The 24,017-nt window shown below is 39.4% G+C and overlaps 2 protein-coding genes across 2 annotated transcripts in view; both read right to left on the bottom strand.

Moving 5' to 3' along the window:
- Nucleotides 1-3,405, bottom strand: part of LOC147002590 (uncharacterized) — a 15,460-nt gene extending 12,055 nt beyond the window's left edge. The window contains exons 1-2 of the mRNA XM_085842691.1: nucleotides 3,368-3,405; nucleotides 1,843-1,980 (exon numbers count right to left, since the gene is read on the bottom strand). Of these exons, the coding sequence (XP_085698817.1) occupies nucleotides 1,843-1,941 (99 nt within the window). The 5' untranslated portion in view covers nucleotides 1,942-1,980; nucleotides 3,368-3,405. The remainder of the gene's footprint in view (nucleotides 1-1,842; nucleotides 1,981-3,367) is intronic.
- On the bottom strand, nucleotides 3,332-24,017 carry LOC147002589 (uncharacterized). Its single transcript, XM_085842692.1, has 10 exons — nucleotides 23,761-24,017; nucleotides 20,922-21,036; nucleotides 19,921-20,094; nucleotides 18,971-19,053; nucleotides 17,904-18,059; nucleotides 17,125-17,177; nucleotides 7,763-7,799; nucleotides 6,100-6,161; nucleotides 3,902-3,935; nucleotides 3,332-3,410 (listed from the first exon to the last, which is right to left on the bottom strand). The coding sequence occupies exons 1-10, from the start codon at nucleotides 24,015-24,017 to the stop codon at nucleotides 3,332-3,334; spliced, it is 1,050 nt and encodes a 349-aa protein (XP_085698818.1).

Below are 24,017 nucleotides of genomic sequence, written 5' to 3'. Positions count from 1 at the left end.
AACGGGGTGTCCCATTTTGTGGTAGTATTCTATTGCTTCTCACATGCTGGTAGACCAGGAAACAAATAACACAGAACTGGTACCACAATTAGTCATAACCATGAAAACCTACCCCTGACAACCTTGTGCTCCCTTGGCCATATTCCCGAATGTTGAACCCTCTCTCAAAGAGTGGGCAAGTATTCAAACCCAGGAGAACACATCTCTCTCTGTCTGAAGCTCCCATGCACTGGGTAACAGGTGTGTAATGTTATCAGACATACACACACACACACACACACACACACACTTTTTATATACTCTGTGTGTGTGTGTGTGTGTGTGTGTGTGTGTGTGTGTATGTGTGTGTATGTGTGTTCATGCTAAAGCATTTTCAGTCAATGTGTAAATCAGGGTCAGCGAGATGGCTGAGTAGATAAAGGTACTTGTCAGCATGACAAACAGCTTGAACTTGATGCCTGAGACTGAAATAGTGGAAGGAGAAGACTGACTCCTATTAGTTATCATTTGATACCCACAATTCACCTTGCCTTCCCCTACTTCCCATATCCATTACGAACAGGGTGTCCTTGACCTGACAGAGACCATCCTGCTTGCTTTATGAGTTCATAAATTAAAGGGGTGCCCAGCTTACCGAGCCTCCTATTGTGCACACCCTGCCTATTAGTCCTTTGGACTTCAATAGGTAAAATGTGAAGGCTGAGGCCTGGGTCCAGGAAGTTAAAAAATATCCTAAGACTGAATACTTATTTCCCCTTATGACACTTCTAATCATTTTCATATCAAACATATTCACTCTAGGAGCTGGAAAAGGGGGCTGAGGAGTTTTTAACAAGTATTGCTCTTGCCTAGCACCTGGGTTTGATTTGTAATACATAAACGTTTGCTGACCGACTAGGCCATGGCCTAGTCAGTCATCACTGGAAAGAGAGGCCCATTGGACACACAAACATTATATGCCCCAGTACAGGGGAACGCCAGGGCCAAAAAAAAAATGGGAATGGGTGGGTAGGGAAGTGGGGGGGAGGATATGGGGGACTTTCCGGATAGCATTAGAAATATAATTGAGGAAAATACGTAATAAAAAATATTAAAAAGAAAATGTTTGCTGATAAAATTCTGGAACACCAAGTCCAGGGGATGGAATAACCTCTTCTGATGTCTGTGGGAAGCACACACACATGGGACACAGACAGAATACACATGCAAAGCATTCACACACTTAAGTCAGTCGATCTAAGAAGAGAAACACAAATATGTTGGTTGCTTCCATGTTGACTGTACCTCCTTCCAGGAGCCTGTATTATTTACTTTCTGTCATTTTATGAATTCTCCTCACTGTGTTACAAACATGCTCATTTTTTTTTCTTTCTTGTTGTTTCCATAGTCTAATTTCCTAACACTTACATTTTAACACAGTGGTTCTCAACCTATCTGCCATGATCAATTAGAGGAGTTGAATAGAACAGGCTCACACAAGTTGCCTAGGACCATCTGAAAACCCTGATAGGACATTACAACTGATAACATTATCAAACCTACAGTTATGGAGTAGCAACAAAAACAATTTTGTCGTTGGGAGTCACCACAACATGAGGAACTCTATTAAAGAAAGGGTCACAGCATTAGGGAGGTAGGGAAGCACTGCCTAATACAGGGCCTGGCAAGGAGTGAGGATATGAAGGAGATGAGGGGAATGTTCAAGGCTAGGTTTCTCTTCTCTGACACTACTTGCAGTACTCAAGGCACAGGCACACACAGCCAACATTTCCCTTCATAACAAGCAAATATGTTACTTATCAAATGAGGGGGAATTACCATTAGGGATGGAGGGGGAATTACCATTAGGGATGCTTTTTCTTCACAAGTGTTAGGTATTGGCTCTCCCGGAGAACAAACATAAACTCCAGAACTCCAAAAACCCACAAAACCCTTTTGCATCCTCTTCAGTGGTCTAAGTAAAGTTTTGCTAGATTCTTCCTGCAAAGCAAAGGTAGAGAGTTAACTTTTTGTTTGGTTCTGAAATTAACTCTTTTGTTTTTGGGTGCATGCTTTCAAATCAACTTTACTTCTTAGAAATCACAGGGTATTGACATATGAAAAATAAAAACCCTAATTAAACATGAAAGGCCTGCTAATATGCTTATCTATTTTCAAATTGCTAGGATATCATCAAGATGTAAAAATATTTAGGCTAGACTAGATTAAGAGAAAATCATGAAATGAGACACGGGACATTGTTCTTACGGTTGAGACTAAACTTAATTCATTATGTGCCAAATTTTCTACATTTTATATAAGATGATCATTAATATTGATGAAACCTCTTTTGGCAGTCTTTCTCCTCCATTGCTGGAGGGCATAAAATGCACATTTTCCCATTTGTAAATAAATGCCAGTTAAATTGCCACTGCTGTCCTTACCATAGTACCTGTGGAACTGCTTTATAGAGACACACTGGACCACTGAGTCACATTCAAAAATCATTAAAATGTCACTTATCATTCACAAGGACCTCAGTCTAGGGCTACAGGTTATACAGAAACAAGTTTCCTAAACTCCAGCATCTCATAGTGATAAAGTAGCCTCATACTGAATGTGGAAGTATCTAAATAAAACACTACAACAGTTTAAGTGTTTGAATATGGCACAAAGAATATACATGTATATTTCAAAAATAGAAAAAGAAGAACTTATACGGAAGTATATAGTAATTGACTCTCTGCTTCTAGAAATGCTGGCTAACTGGGGAAGGACAGTTATTGTTCAACTAGATGAAGAACTTTCAACATACCCTTATAAGAATCAAATAGAAAATGCTCTAATCTCTTCATAAGGCAAATTTGATGAACATAATTGCTAAATATCCACAATTTCTTCTCAGTGTAAACACAGATGAAAGAGAGAAACCAAAGAGAGGCTCTCATATATGATCCTGAAATAGGAGCGTCCAAGGGTAGATAAAACTATGGGCATTCTGCTGAGGGTAAAGGCACTTTACCTGGATTCCTGGATCATTGAAATATCTGGACTTACTAAATGGTATTCTGGTCTATTATCACAGTCACTTTTTAAAATCAGTCTAATGTGTATTCATTTCTGCAAACATTACTTTGTCAAACATCAAACAATTTCTATTATACGAGAACTGCACGCAGTCTTCCATTCCCTATGTCCTTTGAGTCCATTCTCATATTGGGCCACTACAACCCATAAGGACTTACTGCTCACTTGCAATTGATAGAAAGTTCCACATCTACAATATGGTTTTCTCTGAATCACCTTTCCTTATAAAACTGGGATAGTTAGAGTACTGGTGAATTAAGACAATTCATAAGAAAGTCGATTTCACAGAGAAGCATTTTACCTTGATACAGGAAGTATACCTGACATCTTCCACTTTTGAACACCTAGAAAGAAAAATGGTAGAATTGTCAGGGAGCCGTTAGAATGCAAATATGCAACCTTCTTTCAACCTTAGATTGGGGCTGGATCTCTTGTTCATGGATGAAAACCCCAGGCTAAATATCCAGTAAACTTTAGGGGATTCTCTGTCACCACCTCCAGTCTCACCATAGGGTCCCAGCATACAGCAGCACATGAGACCATCAGACCTCATGTGGATTCTGGGCATCCAAACTCTCATTCTCACACATGCATAGCAAGCACTTTATCCATTGGATCTTCGACCTAGCTATGGATCCTTTTCAGCATTTCATGCTGCAGGAGAGATATCATCAGTAATTTCAACATGGTTTGCTCTATAAATAATTATTCAGCTTGTGATTATAGAAAAGTAAAGAGCTGAAATAGTATCACATAGAGGCAAAGACAGTGTCAGGTTCTGAATGTTATATTTTCTACAGATTAATATGTTATAAAATGCACACCACATTCTTACCGCAGTGACGTTCTTCTGGTGATTTTCTCACTAACTACAAAAGAGGGAAACAAAATTTGTCATTAAACAATTGTAGCCAGTGCCGAGGCTAATATTTTTGTGACCCTATATGCTTTGACACCATTTATGAAAAGCCTTTAAGATGAATATTGATTTGTCAGAATAAATATATTAGAACTCTTCCTTGCCACATTCTTGTGTTTTTAATATGTGAAGAGAAAAATTTATTAAAAGTTACTATCTATAATAAATTGTGCAAAATACCTACAATCCTGAGCCCTATCAGACACAAAAAGTGTCATCTTAGCCTGAAGTGTTATCCCACAGTGAATTGTGTTGCCATTGCTGCTTTCTGTCTCTGCCCTAGGGATGCTGGCCCAACTCTAAGTGAGCGTACTCATCTTGGACAGAAGTGAAGGGACTTCTCCAAGTATTGACTTGAACTTCCTTCACTAAGGGGGAATATCCATTCCTAGCACAGGGAAGCTCAGTCTATGATTATGCAACATAGCCAAATAAGGAGACCCAAAGCCCTTTGCAAAGGATTTCCAGCTGCAAGTGTGACAAAGCTTTAGAGAGATCAGTGTGTTACTCTACTCTAGATCTTCTGAGGAAGATGCTAAAGGCCCTCAGTGCTAACACTGGTCCCTAGCTCATGTGCAATGCAAAGAAGATCAGCATCAACTTCCATTGCCTCCCATGGCAAGAGCTGCCTGAAAGACCCCCTTAGTAGCTATGCAAACTGAAGTATTACTCCAGGGAGGAAAGCATGGAAGATATAAGAAAACAGCAATTCCAAGGGAGTAATGCCTCATATGAAACATTATTTTATTTATTTCTGCATATATACCATTGAGTGACTCTGGTTTCACTGTATGGAAAAAGTCTGCTCAGCAAACAATCTAGCAAATGAACAATTCTTGTTTACTTCCTTTGCAATATGTAAAACTCCACTGTACCCTGATGGGCATTGCCCATGGCCAGAGCACAGCTTTGACCCACCAAGAAATGGGCTGAGAAAGTGGATCTCTGGTGGGCCTTATGCTACACATGTATGGGGCCCCTGTCAATCCTCCTCACCACAAGAAAACTCCAATGCTGAAATAACTTAAAAAATTCACCCACATTACACTAATAGCATTTGATCCCATGCTTATGTGAAGACAGCCATTTAGATTCCTCTACACTATTCTCTGGCTGGTGTTTTCCAAAGGTAAAGTAGGTGTGAGAGATGCTGTGGTGACAGTTGCTGAAAACATAAACTGCATGGAATTTCCCCCACTGTAAGAACCATATTCAAACTGAACCAATGGGCCCTCCATGCCATGCACTACAGGATGATAGGATTTTCTCAACCTTCCTTCTACTGTGGCAATTTTTTTTTTTTTTTGCAAATTATGTCTTGTAGCATGTAAACCAAATATCACTATAAATTTGGTAACTAATAGAACTACAGGGAAAAGGTGCTGTCAGAGTAGCCCATATGGAGGCTGTTGCATAGAATACTGAGAATGGCAGTTTTCATTCCACAGCACTACCTACGAAACTCACACACCATCCAGTCATTTAAAAGTTCAGAATTGAGCCAGTTTTTTATTATATCAGGATATTCACATTAAATGGAAGACAAATAAAAATAACCAGAAGATAATGTATGAATTCTCAAATAAGTGGAAATACAGAAATTCTATGATGGAGAAAAAATCCAGAGTGCCCTACTGACATTAAGTCCTCAAAACACAGTGAAAGTAATTGAATACTCTATTTTTTTTTTTTTTGCTTAACATGACAGCATTTTATGGACACTGATACACATACAACAATATGTAGTCAGTAATATATATCAATTATAAAAGTTAAGTAAAAATCCACTTCATACCAAAGTCAACTTGCTGTTGTTATGTAACTAGAGAGGATCTACATTGTGGAATAGGTGAAAAATCTTTTTACTTATAAAAAGACACTACATACTAAAGTAGTTCATTTTAAATAAACAAACATATTTCAGGTGATACAATTTGAAATTTCTTAGAAACAATTCCTTAAATAATCCTAAATCCTAAAAATGTTTGGCAGCAAATTAAGAAAGGATATAACTAATATTGGCATATTTGATTTCCTTAGTTTCTATTCTAGCAGGAACAAAACTCTTTTTATGATTGGGATAGAATCAATAGAGTACTTACTCTTAAACTTACCTGTATTATTCTGTACAGGGTGTTTCAAGATGGATTTAAGCTGTCCTGGTGGTCTTGCTCCACTGTGGCATATTTTAAGAGTGTTATTTTAATTTCATATAAAGCAGTAATCAAAGACTTTGAATTCTTTGTTGTTTGATTTCACAATTTATGCTACATTACAAATCAATAAAAACTATTAACTTGTTCTTCAACCAGTTCATTACGTTTGGGGACACTTTCCTTACAACTTCTCCTCATGTGAAAGAAAGGAAGAATTTAGCCCACAAAATATAGCCCAACAAACCACACACAGATACAGACAAGCATGCATGCACACACACACACTCACTAGTACCTCTTCAGCCTTTGTTATGACAGCTGACAGACAGTTTTTTTTTTTTTAATCCATTGACTCAATGTCAGTCTTTGCCCCTGGAACAGCAAAGTACTTCTCTCATGGTACTTTGCCCGTATTTCATTGACTATGATGTTACCATACAAGAGGATGTTTTGTGGACCGTCAAATAGATTTCAGGAACTCTAAACAACCCACCACAGCTTTCATAATGTTCAAGCTGCCCCTTCTTATCTCATGCATGACTCTATCCTGATATCACAGTCTGCTTGTTTCTATGCCAAACAAGCATTTCTAGAAACATAATAAGATAGTAACAAGAGCAAGGAACAATAAAATTTAGTTGACACTTGCAGTTTTACTGTGGAACTGTTTGGAATTCCAATAGAAGTCAACATGTATATTTTTTAAGGAGTCTCCGAAGAGCTTTAAGTACTGAAAAATTTTGAATCTTCACTTTCAACATTACCTTTGGATTCAGTAAGCTATTTAATAATGTTTAGAAAATGTTTTTTGATACATAGCACAAATAAAGAGGACAATATAGTTGTCCTGTCTTCTGGAAGTAATGAATCCTAATGAGCACAGAATTAGCTTGAAATACAACTTTTAGTTTTCTATCAAGCTAGTGTCTAACCTAGCATCCTGGACTGGAGTGAATGGGCCTTTACCTCTATGGTCATGTCCAACTGATGCGGCAGATAAAAGCCCCCTTTGTAGAAAGATAACTATTAGTTACACTGTCATTCAGATAATCTACTGAGAGTCAAAGGATTCATTACTGTGGAAAACAGATCATGTGAACAGATCATTGATGGATGGATAGAGCATTCTGGAAGACATGGGTGTCTTCCAACAGCTCTGAAAGATGCTACCCCTGACAAAAATGTCCTGTACATGTAATGCTCTGTCAGAAGAGGAAAGAAATTTGTTGGCATCCTGTAGTGATGACTGACAACTGAGAAGCATCCCGAATTATGTAAACTCTCAGACAAGAGAAATGCCTGAAATGATATCTACTAGTGTGGGTCTTAGTTCACAAATTGAAGTCAGTAAGGCTTTGAAAAGCCAATGAATCTTAGATGAAAATCCATGTGCATAGCTAATCCCAGCAGGCTCTTTTTCCAAACTGCAGAGTTGATTCTTGCAAATGGTGGGTGAATATAGTGTTCATGTTCCTATGAACTACACTGAGCAAGTTTCCAAGCTAAAAGATATATTCATAATATTGTGGAACTTGTACGACACAGGACTAAAAGTACTCCCAACAAGAATTTGCTTCTTATCTTTGAATTGACCTACCATTAATAAATTGTTAAACCTTACCAGGACAAAGGCCTTTCCTCTTTAAAATATAAGACTTCTGAAAAGAAAAACAAAATATGTTTTATTACAACTATAGAAAAATATTACATATGAAAACGATCAGACTCATTGTTAGTATCAATTTCTATGAGACTAATCTAGAGACTATTCAAGAGTAAATATTCACTTTTAGCTAATTACTTTGCATAAAACTATTCATTCCCTGTATATTTCAAATTGAAGATGACAATAATTTATCAAACATTAATGCCGAAAAATAAATACACACACACATTTGTGATGATCCTAAATGAACTCTCTCAGACTGATAGAGAGCACAATCCTGACCAGAATAAACAACTGCTTCAAAAATAACTTCTTGTGATTCCTTTTAACTCTAGGCTAATGGTTCTGGAAAGATTTAGAGATTGAGTCTGGTGGCACACAATTTGAATCTCAACACTTAGGAGGCAAAAGTAGATGGAGAAACTGTGACTCCCTGGACAAACAGAGCTATATTTAGGAGACAGTGTCTCAACCCCACCCCTAAAAAGAGTAAAACCCAGAGCTGAGCTGCAAGCTGTTCTCCCCTGAGTGCCATTCTTTGGCTACAATTAAACCCAAATTAAACAGGCTTGCTGCTCCAGGAACATCCAATGCTCTGCCCAGTTTCCTGGAGACATACACTGTCCAGGCAAAGGCAGCCCACCTCAGGACTCCTGTGCCAGAAACTCCCAGGGATAACCAGTTGGCTAAAGGCCAGCATAAGAACACAATCAAGGAGAACTAAATCAATATGACACATCTAGAGCCCAGGTATTCTAGTATAGCAAGCTCTGGATATCCTAACACAAGCAAAGCACAATAAAATGTCTTTAAATCCAGTCTTATGAAGATGATAGAGGACTTTAAAGGGGGAAATTAATAAATCCCTTAAATATACAGGGAAATAGAATCAAACAGGTCAAGAAAATGAATAAAACAATTCAATACCTGCAAATGGTAAAAGAAACAGTAAAGAAAATACAAACTCAGGGAACCTTGGGGATGGAAAACCTAAGAAGGACAACAGGGACAGAAGCACAGCCAACAGAACAAAAATAATGGAAGAGATGATCTCAGGCATAGATGATATAACAAAAGAAAATGTTAAACCTAAAACAATTTCTGACTCAAAGTATTCAGGTAATCTGTGACACTCTGAAAAATCCTTCTATGAATAATGGGAATGAACAACAGTGAAGAGAGTAGCAGCTCCAAGGACAAGGGAATATTTGCAACAAAATCATAGGAGAAAATTCACCCAAACTAAAGAAAGAATGCCTATCAACGTAGAAAAAGCTTACAAAACACCAAATTGATTGGTGTTCTCCACACATAATCATCTTCCCTCCACAAACATCAAATGACAGGAATTAACAATCATTGGTTATTGATATCTCTCAACACCAGTAAACTCATCTCCCCCAATAAAAAGATTTAAGCTGACAGACTGGATGTGGAATCAGCATCTGTCATTCTGCTGCATGCAAGAAACATACCTTGGCAAACATACTTAGACATTACCTAAGAATGAAGGACTGTAAAAAGTTTTCCCAAGAAAAGGTACTCAGGGGCTGGTGAGATGGCTCAGTGGGTAGGAGCACCCGACTGCTCTTCCGAAGGTCCAGAGTTCAGGTCCCAGCAACCACATGGTGGCTCACAACCATCCATAACGAGATCTGGCGCCCTCTTCTGGAGTGTCTGAAGACAGCTACAGTGTACTTACATGTAATAAATAAATAAATCTTTAAAAAAAAAAAAAAGAAAGAAAAGGTACTCAGGATGAAAGCTAAGGAGCAGTTGTAATATCTAAATAAAACAGACTTTCAACCAAAATGAATCAAAAGAGACAGGGAAGGATATTTCATACTCATCAAAGAAAAACACACCAAGATGACTTCTCAATTCTGAATCCCCAAATTAAAGGGCCCTCACATTTACAACTTAAATCCTACTTTAAAGGTGCTAATGGGGACGGGGTAGGGGGGAGAACACAGCTAGCAATGCACAGGAGACAGGGTCCTTCCTGCCTTCCATCTGCACCCAGGAGCTGGGGCTGTTCCACAGCCCTCTGTGCATGGGCCCTGCCAGGGTGAGCTGGTCTCCCAGAAGTGCTGACAGGCTTACAGGCCGACAGGAGGAACAAGCTCAACCCAGAGACAGCAAGACCAACTAACACCCTAGTAAACCAGATGGCAAAGGCAAGACCAAGAACCTAACCAACAGAAACAAGGCTAAATGGCATCATCAAGATCCAGTTCTCACACTAGAGCAAGTCCTGGATACCCCAAAACACTAGAAAAGCAATATTTGGATTGAAAATCACATCTCATGATGCTGATAGAGGACATTCACGAGGAAATAAATAAGTCCCTTAAAGAAATACAAGAGAACACAGGAAAACAGGTAAAAGAACTTAAAGAGAAAATACAAAATTCCCTTAAATAATTACATGGAAACAACCAAACAGGCGAAGGAATTGAACAAAACCACCCAGGATCCAAAAATAGAAGTAGAAACAAAAAAGAAATCACAATCGGAGACAGCTCTGGAGATAGAAAACCTAGGAAAAAGGTCAGGAGTTATAGATGCAAGCATCACCAACAAAATGCACAAGATAGAAGAGAGAATCTCAGGTGCAGAAGATACCATAGAAAACATTAACACAACAGTCAAAGACAATGCATAATGCAAAAAAAAAAAAAAAAAAAAAAACCTCCTAAGCCAAATCACCCAGGAAACCCAGGAAAAAAAATGATAAGACCACACCTAAAGATAATAGGTATAGAAGAGAGTGAAGATTCCCAATTTAAAGGGCCCGTAAATATCTTCAACAAAACTATAGGAGAAAACTTCCCTAACCAAAAGAAAGAGATGAACATGGACATATAAGAAGCCTACAGAACACCAACTAGATTGGACCAGAAAAGAAATTCCTCCTGGCACAAAATAATCAAAACACCAAATGCATAAAACAAAGAAAGAATATTAGAAGCAGTAAGGGAAAATGGTCAAGTAATATATAAGGGCATACCTATCAGAATTACAGCAGACTTCTCGCCAAAGAATATGAAAGCCACAAGATCCTGGGCTTATGTCATATAGACCCCAAGAGAACACAAATGCCAGCCCAGGGTACAACAACACCCAGTAAAAATCTCAATTTCCATAGACAGAGAAACCAAGGTATTCCATGACAAAACCACATTTACAGAATATGTTTCCATAAATCCAGTCCTTCAAAGGATGAAAAATTCCAGAAGATGGAGAAATCTCCCATGCTCATTGGCAGGATTAATATTGTCAAAATGGCTATCCTGCCAAAAGCAATTTACAGATTCAATGCAATCCCCATCAAAATTCCAAATGAATTCTTCACTGAGTTAGAAAGGGCAATTTGCAAATTCATCTGGAATAACAAAAAACCTAGGATAGCAAAAACTCTTCTCAATGACAAAAGAATCGCTGTTGGAATCACCACGCCTGACCTAAAGCTGTACTACACAGCAATTGTGATAAAAACTGCATGGTACTGGTATAGCAAAAGACAGGAAGACCAATGGAATAGAATTGAAGCCCCAGAAATGAATCCACACAACTATGGTCACTTGATCTTTGACAAGGGAGCTAAAACCATCCAGTGGAAAAAAGACAGCATTTTCTTTTTTTTTTTTTTTTGATTTTTAATATTTTTATTACATATTTTCCTAAGTTACATTTCCAATGCTATCCCAAAAGTCCCCCATAGCGCCACCCACTTCCCTACCCACCCATTCCCATTCTTTTGGCCCTGGCATTCCCCTATATTGGGGCATATAAAGTTTGCAAGTCCAAAGGGCCTCTCTTTCCAGTGATGGCCGACTAGGCCATCTTTCGATACATATGCAGCTAGAGACAAGAGCTCCGGGGTTCTGTTTAGTACATCCTGTTTTTCCAACAATAGGGTTGCAGATCCCTTTAGCTCCTTGGGTACTTTCTCTAGCTTCTCCATTGGGAGCCCTGTGATGCATCCAATAGCTGACTGTGAACATCCACTCCTGTGTTTGCTAGGCCCCGGCATCGTCTCACAAGAGACAGCTATATTTGGGTCCTTTCAGCAAAATCTTGCTAGTGTATGCAATGGTGAAAAGACAGCATTTTCAACAAATGGTGCTGGCACAACTGGCTGTTATCATGTAGAAGAATGCAAATTGATCCATTCTTATCTCCTTATCTCCTCAAATCTAAGTGGATCAAGGAACTCCACATAAAACCAGAGACACTGAAACTTATAGAGGAGAAAGTGCGGAAAAGCTTCGAAGATATGGGCACAGGGGGAAAAAATTCCTGAACAGAACAGCAATGGCTTGTGCTGTAAGATCGAGACTTGTCAAATGGGACCTCATAAAATTGCTAAGCTTCTGTAAGGCAAAAGACACTGTCAATAGGACAAAACAGCACTCAACAAATTGGGAAAAGATCTTTACTAATTCTACATCTGATAGAGGGCTAGTATCCAATGTATACTAAGAACTCAAGATGTTAGACTCGTGAGAACCATTCAGAATGGCTAAGATCAGAAACTCAGGTGAGAGCAGATGTTGCTGAGGATGTGAAGAAAGAGGAACATTCCACCATTGCTGGTGGGATTGCAAGCTGGTACACCCACTTGGAAATCAGTTTGGTGATTCCTCAGAAAATTGGACATAGTACTAATCAGAGGACTCAGCAATATCACTCCTGTGTATATACCCAGAAGATGCTCCAACAGGTAATGAGGACACATGCTCCATTACGCCCATAGAAGCCTTATTTATAATAGTCACAAGCTGGAAAGAACCCAGATGTCCTTCAAAAGAGAAATGGATATAGAAAATGTGGTACATTTACACAATGGAGTACTACTCAGCTATTAAAAACGGTGGATTCATGAAGTTCTTAGGCAAATTAATGGAACTAGTAAATATTATCCTGAGTGAGGTAACCCAATCACAAAAGAACACACATGCTATTTACTCACTGATAAGTGGATATTACCACAGAAGTTCAGAATACCCAAACTACAATTCACAGAATACATGAAGCTCAAGAAGAATGAAGACCACAGAATGAAGACTACTTCAGTTCTTCTTAGAAAGGGGGTCAAAATACCCATGGGAGGAGATACAGAGACAATGTTTGGAGCAGAAACTGAAGGAAAAGCCATCCAGTGACTGTCCCGTCCCCCCCCCCCCCCCCCCCGGGGATCCATCCCATATGCAGTTACCAAACCCAGACACTATTGTGGATGCCAACAAGTGCTTGCTGACAGGAGCCTAATAGAGCTGCCTCTTGAGAGGCTATGCCAGTGCCTGACAAATACAGAGGTGAATGCACACAACCAACCATTGGACTGAGCACAGGGTCTCCAATGGAGGAGCTAGAGAAAGGACACAAGGAGCTGAAGGGGTTTGCAGCTCCATAGGAGGAACAATAATATGAACCAACCAGTAACTCCAGAGCTCCCAGGGACTAAACCACCAACCAAAGAGTACACGTGGTGGGACTCATGGCTCCAGCCGCATATGTAGCAGAGGTTGGACTTGTGGGACATCAAGGAGAGGATAGGCCTCTGGTTTTGTGATGGGACCCAGTGTAGGGGAATGCTAGGACACGGAAGCAGGAGTCCATGGGTTAGTGGGCAGGGGCAGGAGGGATGGGATTGGGGTGGTGGTGGTGGTGGTAGGGGTGGTGGAGGGGAAATGAGGAAAGGGGTAAAATTTGAAATGCAAATAAAGAAAATAAATAAGTACATTCAAAAAATAAAGTGAATAAGTGAAAACAATTAGATTAAATTTAAAAAAATAAGAATTATAGTCCTGAGACACAGTTCAGCAGTTAAGCACGCCCAGTGCTCTTCCAGAGGACTGCAGTTCAGTTCTCAGTACTGTCTCTAAAACTCCAACTCCAACTCTAGCAGAATGCCTTCCTCTGGCTTCAAGGGTCACATGTGCACATTGAATTTTAAAAATAATAATTATTCTTTAAAAATGGCAAAAGAGAATGTGGTATGTGTATACAATGAAATTCTATTCACCTATTAATAGTAAGGACATAATGAATTTTGAAGGCAGGTGGATAGAACTTGAGAATATCATCCTGAATGAAGTAACCCAGACACCGAAAACATGGATGGTTTGTACTCATTTATAGATGGATATTAGTAATAAAGTAGAGGATAACCATACCATACTCCACAAACCAAAAGGAGATAAACAAGAGGTAAGGACCAAACAAGGTTGATTGAACTTGACTTAGAACAGAGAATAAAATAGTCATAGGAGTGAAATGGAAGGAGAGAACTAGGTGGGAGTGGGGATGATCAGGGAAATGGGGTGTTTCAGTATCAGATGTAGGGAGACACGGGGGAGATGACCTGATGGCCATGAGAATGAGTGGATATCTGCAGGTGGCAGGGGTGGGGGTTTGGGACAAAATTCACATGTTTGTCACATTGCATGCTGAAAAAAACCTTTGATAAATTCAAACACCCCTTCATGTTGAAAGTTTTGGAGATTTCAGTGATAAAATTCGCACATACAACCAAAATAAAGGTAATATATGACAAGCCAATAGCCAACAACTTAAATGGAAACTTAAGAGACTAAACAAGGCTGCCCACATACATAAGAGACCTCAAACAATATACCAAAGAATGCCTACACAAAAGGTGATAAACCCCTACAGCAAATGGCTGTATAAAAAAATTGACCCAAAGAAATCAGTAGCCCTCCTTTATATAAAAGGGACAAGAAACAAAACTCTTCACAATAGCCATAGATAATCTAAAATATCTCAGTATAACTCTAACCAACCTACTAAAAGACATGTCTACCAAAAACTTCAATTCCCTGAAAAAGAAGTTGAAGAAAACATCTGAAGATGGAAAGATCTCCTGTGCTCATGGATAGACAGATTAACATGGTGAAAATGGCCATTTTACCAAAACCATCTTCAGATTCAATACATTTCCCATCAAAATTCCAACACAATTACTTACAGAATATGAAAGAGTAATTCTTAGCTTCCTATCAAAAACAAAAAATGCAAGATAACTATATATAATGAAATAATTCCTGGATGTATCATCATCCCTGATCTCAAGACGTACCACAGAGCAATCAGAATAAAACTGCATGGTATAACTATGGAAACGAACAAGTTGATCAGTGGAATCAAATCGAAGACCCAGAAATAAGTTCACACACCCACCAACACTTGATTTTGACATAAAAGTCATACAATGGAAGAAAGAAAAAAAAAATCTTTAACAAATGTTGCAGGTCTAACTGGACATCTACATGAGGATGAATGCAAATAGATGCATATTTCTCACCCAGCACAAAACTTGGGTTCAGATGCACCAAAGACCTCTAGACCACTAAACCAGATACACTAAATTTACTAGGAGAGTAGGTGGGAAATATCCTTGATACATTGGTACAGTAGACAATTTCCTGAACAGAACACCAATGTCTCAGTCTCTAAGATCAATAATTGAAACATAGGGACTACTCATGAAAGTGAAAAACTTCTGCAAGACAAAGGACATTGTCAATAGGAAAAAATGGAAGCCTACATATTGGGAAAAGATACCCACCAACCGTACACTTGACCGAGAACTAAAGTCCAAAATATATAAAGAACACAAGAAGTTAGGAACTCATAAACCAATTTAAAAATGGGGTAAAGAGCTAAACAGAGAATTCTCAACAGAGGAATCTCAGAAGGTTGAGAAACAACTAAATGTTCAAAGTCTTCAGTCCTCAGTGAAATGAAAATCAGAAGGACTCGAAGAATCCATCTTACACCAGTCAGAATGGCTAAAATCAAAACCTCGAGTAACAGCACAAGCTGGCAAGAATATTGGGCAAGGGGAACACTCTTCCATTGCTGATGGGAGGGCACATGTTTACAACCCCTTTTGAAAAGTAATTTGGCAGGTTTTGTTGTTGTTGTTTTTGTTTTCTGAAAATTGGGAATAGTTCTACCTCAAGACACAGCTTTACCACTCGTGGGCATATACCCAAAAGATGTTCCACCATACCATCTCAAGGACTGTTGCTCAACTCTGTTAATAAAACCTTTATTTGTCATAACCAGAAACAGAAAACAACCGAGATGGACTTTAACTGAAAAATAGATGAAGAAAATGTGGTGTGAATGATATTTCACCTACACAGTGAAATATCATTCCACTGTATAAAACGAGGAATCCATGAAATTTGCAGGCAAAGGGGTGAGATTTGATATTTCAAACACAGGCATGGTATGTACTCACTTAGAAGTGAGTACTTTTTCAGACATATAGTACAGAATAATCATGCTAAGATCCACAGACTTAAAGAAGCTAAAAAATGAGGACCCAAAGGAAAATGCTTGATTCTCACTCAGAAGGGAAAATAAAATAGACATCAGGATTTGATTTAGGGAGGGAAATTTGTGGGAGATGGAGAGGGGAAACTAAGGTGGGGAGCAAGAGTAGGGTGGTATCAGGGAGAAGAGATACCTGAGGGGAGTCACCTCTGTGATGAAACAAAGACCAGGGACAGTGGGCGCTCTTAGGAATCTATAGGGGTGAGTCAACCTGCAGCAGGTGATATGGAGCCCTAAGCAGTCATCTCCTGTAACCAGGATGGACTTCCAGTGGAAGGAGGGGAATGCCAATGCCCTCACAAAAACATCAAACCAAAATTTATCCTATCTACAAGATATTCAGGGATTAAAATGGAACAGAGATTAAGGGAATCACCACCCAATAACTGGCCCAACTTGAGACCCACACTGTGGGAGAGAGCCAGTCTTTGACACCATTAATCATGTTCTGCTATGCTTGTAGACAGGAGCCTAGGATAACTCAGCTGAGAGGCTTCATCCAGCAGAGGATGGAAACAAATGTACATAACCACAGACAAATATCAAGGGGAGTTTGGAGAGTCTTGTGGAGGAGTTGGGGAAGGACGTTGAACTCAAAGGAGAACAGTGTGATTGAGGGGTCAGGGAAACCACAAGAAAACCTACAGAATCAACTAACCTGGGCCCGTGAGGGCTTACAGAGATTGAACCACCGATCAGAGAGCCTGCATGGGCTGCACATAGACCCCCCTCCCCATATGTAGCAGATGTGCAGCTTGGTCTTCATGTGGGTTCTCTATAAACTGAAGGGAGGACTGCTTCACACTGTTGTCTGCATTTGGATTCCTTTCTGCTCGTTGAGCTGCCTTGTCTGGACTCAGTGGAAAAGGAGCTAAATCTCTACTCTTATTTAGAGTAATAGGACTGGTTACTATATACCATATTTATATTCACTATAGAAACCTTACCTTTCTTGAACCTCACATGTTTCACTTTAGTTCTCTTGGCTGATGATCTCGTGCTGTGACATAGATTTTAAAGTTAGCATTATTGTGCTATTCATAAGAAAAACATTTAGTAAGTGTTTTAAGTACTTTATATTTTTGTCCCTTCTGTATCTTGCTTTAGATGTTTACAAACAATATTTTTTTGAATCAGGTCTCACTATATATTCATGCTGGTCTGAAAACTGCTCTATGGAGCATCTTGGCCTTAACTCACAGAAATCTGTTTATGTCCTACTTCCCAAGTTCTGGGATGCAATGCATGGGCCAACAGGACTAGAGAAAATGTTGAATTCACTTTTCAGCAATTGACTATGATTGCTCACTGCTCTCCTCCCACCTTTTCTCAAGAGAAAATATGAGGAATAGTTAGCTCTTAATTAAAACAGAAACAAAAGTGCATGTACGCGCCCACACACACACACACACACACATACACACACACATTAAAAAGAATTAAAGACAAGATTGGGCATGCTGAGGGTGGTTTGGCTGTAGACACTTATAGAAGTCTAAGAGGAAGGATTCCAGGCCTGAAGGAGATAGGAACTCCAGAGGACTACCAACCACCAGAATCAAATAACCTGAACCCTCAGGGCACTCAGAGATGGAACAATGACCCAAAGAACAAACATGGGTTGGCCGGACATCTCTGAGCACTTATGTAGAGAAGGGGAAGCTATGTCTTCATATGGGTCCCAATCAACTGGGATGCGGGTATCAAAAAAAGCTGTTCATCCTACCTCAGAAATATTCTTCTAGCTGAGCTGCTTTTTCTGTCCTCAGAGAGAGACGAAGTGCCAGGTTTTGGACATACAGTGAGTCCTTCACCCAGAGGTGAAGTGGAGGAGGGGCAGGGAGAGACTGTGGGACTGGGTGACCAGGAGGGGGTCAGTGAGCTAGATGTAAACATGAATAAGAAAAAAATAAAATTAAATTTTTACGTAAATCATTAAAGTTTTGAAATGTGTCTTAAATCACAGAAAGAACTGTTATTTGGAAATAATGGCTCAACATAAGCAACAGGTATACATGTCTACTAAACAGAAAATTTCAGCATAAACAGATGTATTCCATATGGAAAAAGCATGTTGCATTGTAAGAGATACATATTCACAGAATTCAGTACAAGATTTATAATGCTAAATAAAGTACTAGACTCTGCGGAAAGAAATGAACTACTTATATATCCACTTTGAAAGCTCCATCTGAAATGTGGAAGAGAAATGTCTTGAACTGTGGAATCACCACAGTTGCTGGGTACCTGTGCTATGACAGTTTAAGAACATCTCCCAGTGAAAGGTAGTTTTCTGCTGGCTTGGACATTTCAAAACTCAAACATCATTTGGAAACACTGTTTTGTACCTGTGATTATGTATGGTATAATTCTAAAGAAATGGCTTATGCTGTCATCTTTGGGGTCACAGTTTATAAGTTTTCAGGCTTAGGGACTGTGGGTGTTTATCCATGCTAGAACACTTGCCAATGACACCTATGGCTCTTCATTCAGTGACAAACACTTTCAAAAGCAAAAATACAATGGTGGTGGAGCAGCAACTGATCTTGGTCATCCTTTGGCTTGGTGGATGGCTCATGAGGTGAACTACTGAACTAGGCAGTGATCCCTGGTGCATGCTGTTCTTTGTTGTGGTGAAACTGTCTCTTTTCCAGGTCCCCTTCATGTGTGCTCAGCTTTCTAACTATGTGCCACTGAATTTCTTGCAATCTCTCTATCATTTTAATACTCCTGCCTTAAGCAATTGTCACCCTCAAGAGCAGCACTAGGATTGAAGAAAGGAAGAAACTGTACCTTTTTGCACACTTTGCTGCTAAAAATTCTACCATTTCAGGTTTCTGCTCAAAATTTGCTAGTTGCAACGGTGTCAAGCCATACTATAAAGGAAAAAAACATTACATTTTACAAAACTACTTGTCTCTCAACAATCTGTTCATCACAGATTTTGTGAAGATAAATACACACTGAAAAGAGTCATAAGGGATCATTCATCCTACAACACCTGCTGCACTTTCCCACACACAGCTGTCTTTTTCTCTTTGACACACCTTTTCCCTGTCCATCACTGCCTATAACACCACTCCCTTCCAGAACTCTCCCCAAACACTCAAGGATTCCAATCTTCTTAGCTCCTTGGAGTGGGGCCTCCATTGCCACTGCCCTGAAATACAGAGTACACTTTGCTATGCCCCTGTTGAAGGAGTGTGCTCAAGAGGGGTCTGAGGCAGAGTTTCTCAACCTGTGTTTCAAATATGTTTCTTTTCTAAACTAAGAATTATCTCAGAAGCTGGACACCAAAACTTTTTAAAACTTAAATAAGATTTTTGTCATATTTTCTCCAATGATCAAATTTCTTAATTTCCTGTTACCTCTCTCATTTTTCAGGCTACCCTCATCCTGAGCCAAACACGTATCAGTACCTTCTTTGCAGCAACACATTTCTATTTCTTCTACAATTACTTAACTTGAAATGAATTTATTTTTATTGTCTGTGTATATGTGATGTTTGGATGGTCCTAAATCCTTTATTTTTGAATTTTAAAATCAAGGCCAATTCTGAGACAAAATACACTATGCTGTGTTTTTTTGAATGAACTACCAAAAAATATGAAAAAACACATTTGGAGAAAATAAAAGGGTTCCTCTGAAGAGATTCAGTGAGAATGCTGAGCTTCTGCGTGTAGAAAATAGATGTGCGTGTCACTGCTAGAGGTGCCCTGGGAATGAAGTTGAGTGATCTTTACCTCTGTTTTTGCTTCGATGTCTACGTTGTGCTCAAGGAGCATTTTTACAATCCTTAAGTTACCCCTGGATATAGCATGATGTAAAGCTGCGTTCCCACTGAAATCCATCAGATTTGGATCAGCATTGTGGCTGAGCAATACAGAAGCACAATCCACATTGTCTCGTTGGATGGCCTGTAAAATTGTACAAAGAAATACATCTTAAATTCAAGGAAGTCAAGAGAGATGTTTCTACCATTGCACTGAATAGTTTCCCTTAAATAAAACATAGAGTTTCAGTTCTGCATATTATCACCCTCTTTAGACACAAGGTCTTTGAAGAACCCCCAGGCTTGCTTGCCTAACTTTGTAATCTCCCCTCCACATCTCTTTCCCAGTGGTAGAATTTAAGGGTTCTGCCAACACACCTAGATATGCTAAGGATTCAGGGCTGGGCTGTTTGGTTGCTGCAGTGCAGAGATTAGTTGTTTGGTTAGATTTTTTGTTTGTTGGTTGGTTTTGTTTGTTTGTTTGTTTTTCTTTTTGCCAGTGTAACACAGGCTTAACACACCTAGAAAGCCTAGAAAGTTTCTCACTTGGGGAAATACCTCTATCAGTCTGGCCTCTGGGCAATTATGTGGACTATTTTTTTTTTTAGATCGAAGTAGGAAAGTCCAGGTTTTAGGAGTTGGGGCATGCCTGGGACAAAGGCCTCAGTTTTGTTAAAAAACAAAACAAAACAACAACAACAACAACAACAACAAACACCTGAGCAAGCCTTGGTAAAAGCCACGGAAAAGCTGCATTCTCCTGTGAACTCCAGTTTAGTTCTTCCCCCCCCAGTTCCTGATTGGAGCTCCTGCCCTGGTTCCCCTTGAGAATGAACTGTGATGTGTAAATGTAAGCCAAATGACCATTTCCTTTCCTGAGTTGTTTTTGGTCAGTGTTTTATCACAGTAACAGAAACCAAACAAGGACAACCTCTAGTCAAGTTCATATCAAAACAGATGGCCAATAGCTACCTTAATCAAGGCTGTGCAGCCTTCATCATCCCGGATGTTAATGCTGGAATTATTTTGTAATAATAGGGTCACCACGTCTGGATGGTTGTGGGCACATGCATAGTGCAGGGAAGTCCTGCAAATGGAAAGGACAAATAGGGACATTTCAGAATGCGAAATAAAAGCCCCATCTCCTTTAAGCACCACATACTATGAAGCTAATTTTCTTCTGATGTAAGAAAATAACTGGAATTCCCTTATATATTTATGGCAACGCAAATGTTCATTTACTGGGCTAGGGATATAGTGAATGGCTGTCCCCGCATAAGGCAGGGGTTCTCTCGACCTTCATCCCTGCACAAAGAATCATAGAAAAGTTCCCAGTAAGTTGATCTCAGCATGAATTCAAATCCTACTCTAATATCTGGTACTCAGTAGTGACTACTTGGGGTTTCTATGAGCTCCATGACTCCATGTCCGGATCCAAAGAATGGAGATTAAGCAGAGCTGTTATCTTACCCGGGGCTGCTGTGAGGCTTCAGTTTGGATGGGCAAGAACTCTGCTAGAACATTACAAGCATTTACAGCTCCTGAGAGTTCAGCATTTGCTCATCATGAGAATGATTTCTCTTCCTTGTTATAACAAACACAACATTTCAGTGAAGGTAAAACAGGATTCTATCAACCGTACACATATCAAACTTTTCTATTCAAAGAAGTTTACAGTTCTTTTAAAATGACTCTTTTCACCAACCAAGTCTTGAGCATGATAATCCTCCTAACTCATCCTAAATAGCGGCAGTGACACTGGGCTCACTGTCCCTTCTCATTCACATTTTAGCCTCTCTAACATTGGAATGTCATTCATCATTTCTATTATTTTATAACTATAATTGCCAATATTTTAACTTTGTTTCTCTACAAAATAAAGGGTTATCATGAAACCCATTGTGCCTTACATTGAAAAAAATATGGCACAGTCCACAGGTAAATGGCAATGATACAGATCACTTGTATCTATGGAAATTCTTAACAACAAACAAAACTCTAAGACCTCAGCCATCAATTCTTTGTTTGGTTGGTTGTTTTTTTTTTTTTTTCATTTCTACATTTCATTTTTTTATGCCCACGAGTATTGTTTCCATACCTGGTAGCAGCGGGAGCACAACCTACTCCTTAGGTAATAGATACAGTATCCATGGTAATCCAGGCACTAAATGGTAGCAAAGCAGGACGTCATGCTTTGCCATAAAATGGTCAATGTGCTCCTGGACTCACACCAAAATTGGGTCAATATCCCTACAAGGTGATAACCTATGTCATCCTAGCTCCCATGCTTGATATTCAAAATGTTAGAAGCACAATGAAACTAGGGTTCCAATGAGCATGCTTCAGTTCATTTAACATTTAAATTTATAGAATGTAAGGAAGCTTGACTGGGCAGAGAAACATAATGGTATAAGACTTGAAAGATCTAGAGAGATAGCAGAATGTGTATTCTACACAGTAGGTATCTAAGATATGTGTGGGGAATGAATGGGCTGACAGAATGAAAAACTACAATTGGACAACTCAGTGTTTTTACAGAAAACATTCATTAAGCAAAAGAATATCTTAAACTATAATTTATAATTTATTCATCTATTATTTATATGAAGTTCCAACTTAAAGTCTCTTTGAACTACAAAATGTTCAAAAATCTTGTGGACTACAGAAAATCTACAGTTGTGTCATTGATACCCCTTCATAACCTAGTACGACCTAAAAATAGGAAATAAGAATGAGGGACTGGGATGGTTGGTAAAACTCAATTGGTAAAACACTTGCCCTGAAAACCTGAGAGAAGATGTGGGGATAAGGGGATCCCCAAACCTTACTTGCCTGCAAGTCTGAGAATCAATGTGCTCCAAGAGAGTAAACCAAACATACCATGGGATTTGGGTGAGTGAACATGTCTCTAAAACTGAGGGACCATTGGGTGGAACCCACCAGGGGCCCTGATGGCCAGAGTTCAGTCCCCAGAACTCACAATGTTGCAGAAGAGAACTGTCAAGTGGCGATTTCTCTGATCACCCCACACTCAGTTCCACATGTGTCAGACACAGAAAAGTAAGAGGAAGCCAATGTCATTCCCTTCACATGTGTATCAATGCACAAATAACATGGACATATGATGAGAAGCAGGGTTGGTGGTGGCAGGGGACTGTGTCATTGTTCCAGTTCAAAATGTCTTTGATCCATTAGCAAAAATGGGTCATATTGATCTAAGATTTCATAGTGATTTTTTCCATTCCAGTTGACGATTTATCTTATGATAAATTTTTCAGTGCTGTATATTAGTGTCAATGGTCTATATATTGAGACAAATCTAGACAGGTGGCTTGGCAGTTAACAGCTCTAGGTATGTTTTCTAGAGCACTCAGCTTTGATTGCTAGCACCCACATGGCAGTTCACAACTGTGTATAGCTCCAATTCCAGGGGACCAAGTACCTGATTCGGTCACACATGGTGCATCGAAAATGCACATAGACAAAACCTCTGTGTGTGTGTGTGTGTGTGTGTGTGTGTTGCTGTGCATGAGTGTCTTCAAAGTTTTAGTGTAACATAAAAATAAAATGATGTAGTTTGATTAAGGCCTAGGAGCTGGTGTTCCAGGGTATGCAGGTCTCATATGCCTAAGAGCATTAAACAGGTAGACAATGCAGGGGACCCCAGTGAAAATGAACCTAGGCATGCCATCTCTCCTCCATTAGGATGTGGCCCTGAAAGTTGATTTTTCTCCCTGTTTATCTCTGAGTATACCTGACAGATCCCACCCACCTCTGTGCACCCCCCCCCACCAATTTCAAGCCCCATTACCTGTTCCTCCTATCAGATTCATCCACATGATGTTGACTGGATTGGATTAGCTTCTCGGTCATATCCAGGTCTCCCACACTGGCCGCTCGTTGTAATGGACCTATAGGATCATAGCCAATCAAGTAAAGGGGAAATTTTTTCTTTTTCTGAGGATGCATGCATCTAAGACCCAGACATGAATGCCACAGGCGGGTGTACCAGCGTCCCCTTCTGGGGATGTTCATTGTCTGGACATCATCGTTGATGTCTTCCTCCAT

This window comes from Mus caroli, unplaced genomic scaffold (genome assembly GCF_978045245.1).
Source record: "Mus caroli unplaced genomic scaffold, Mus_caroli_1 scaffold_9, whole genome shotgun sequence".
In the NCBI taxonomy this organism is placed as follows: Eukaryota; Metazoa; Chordata; class Mammalia; order Rodentia; family Muridae; genus Mus; species Mus caroli.
Note: the sequence above shows the minus strand (reverse complement) of the source record. Positions and strands in the feature narration are given on the sequence as shown.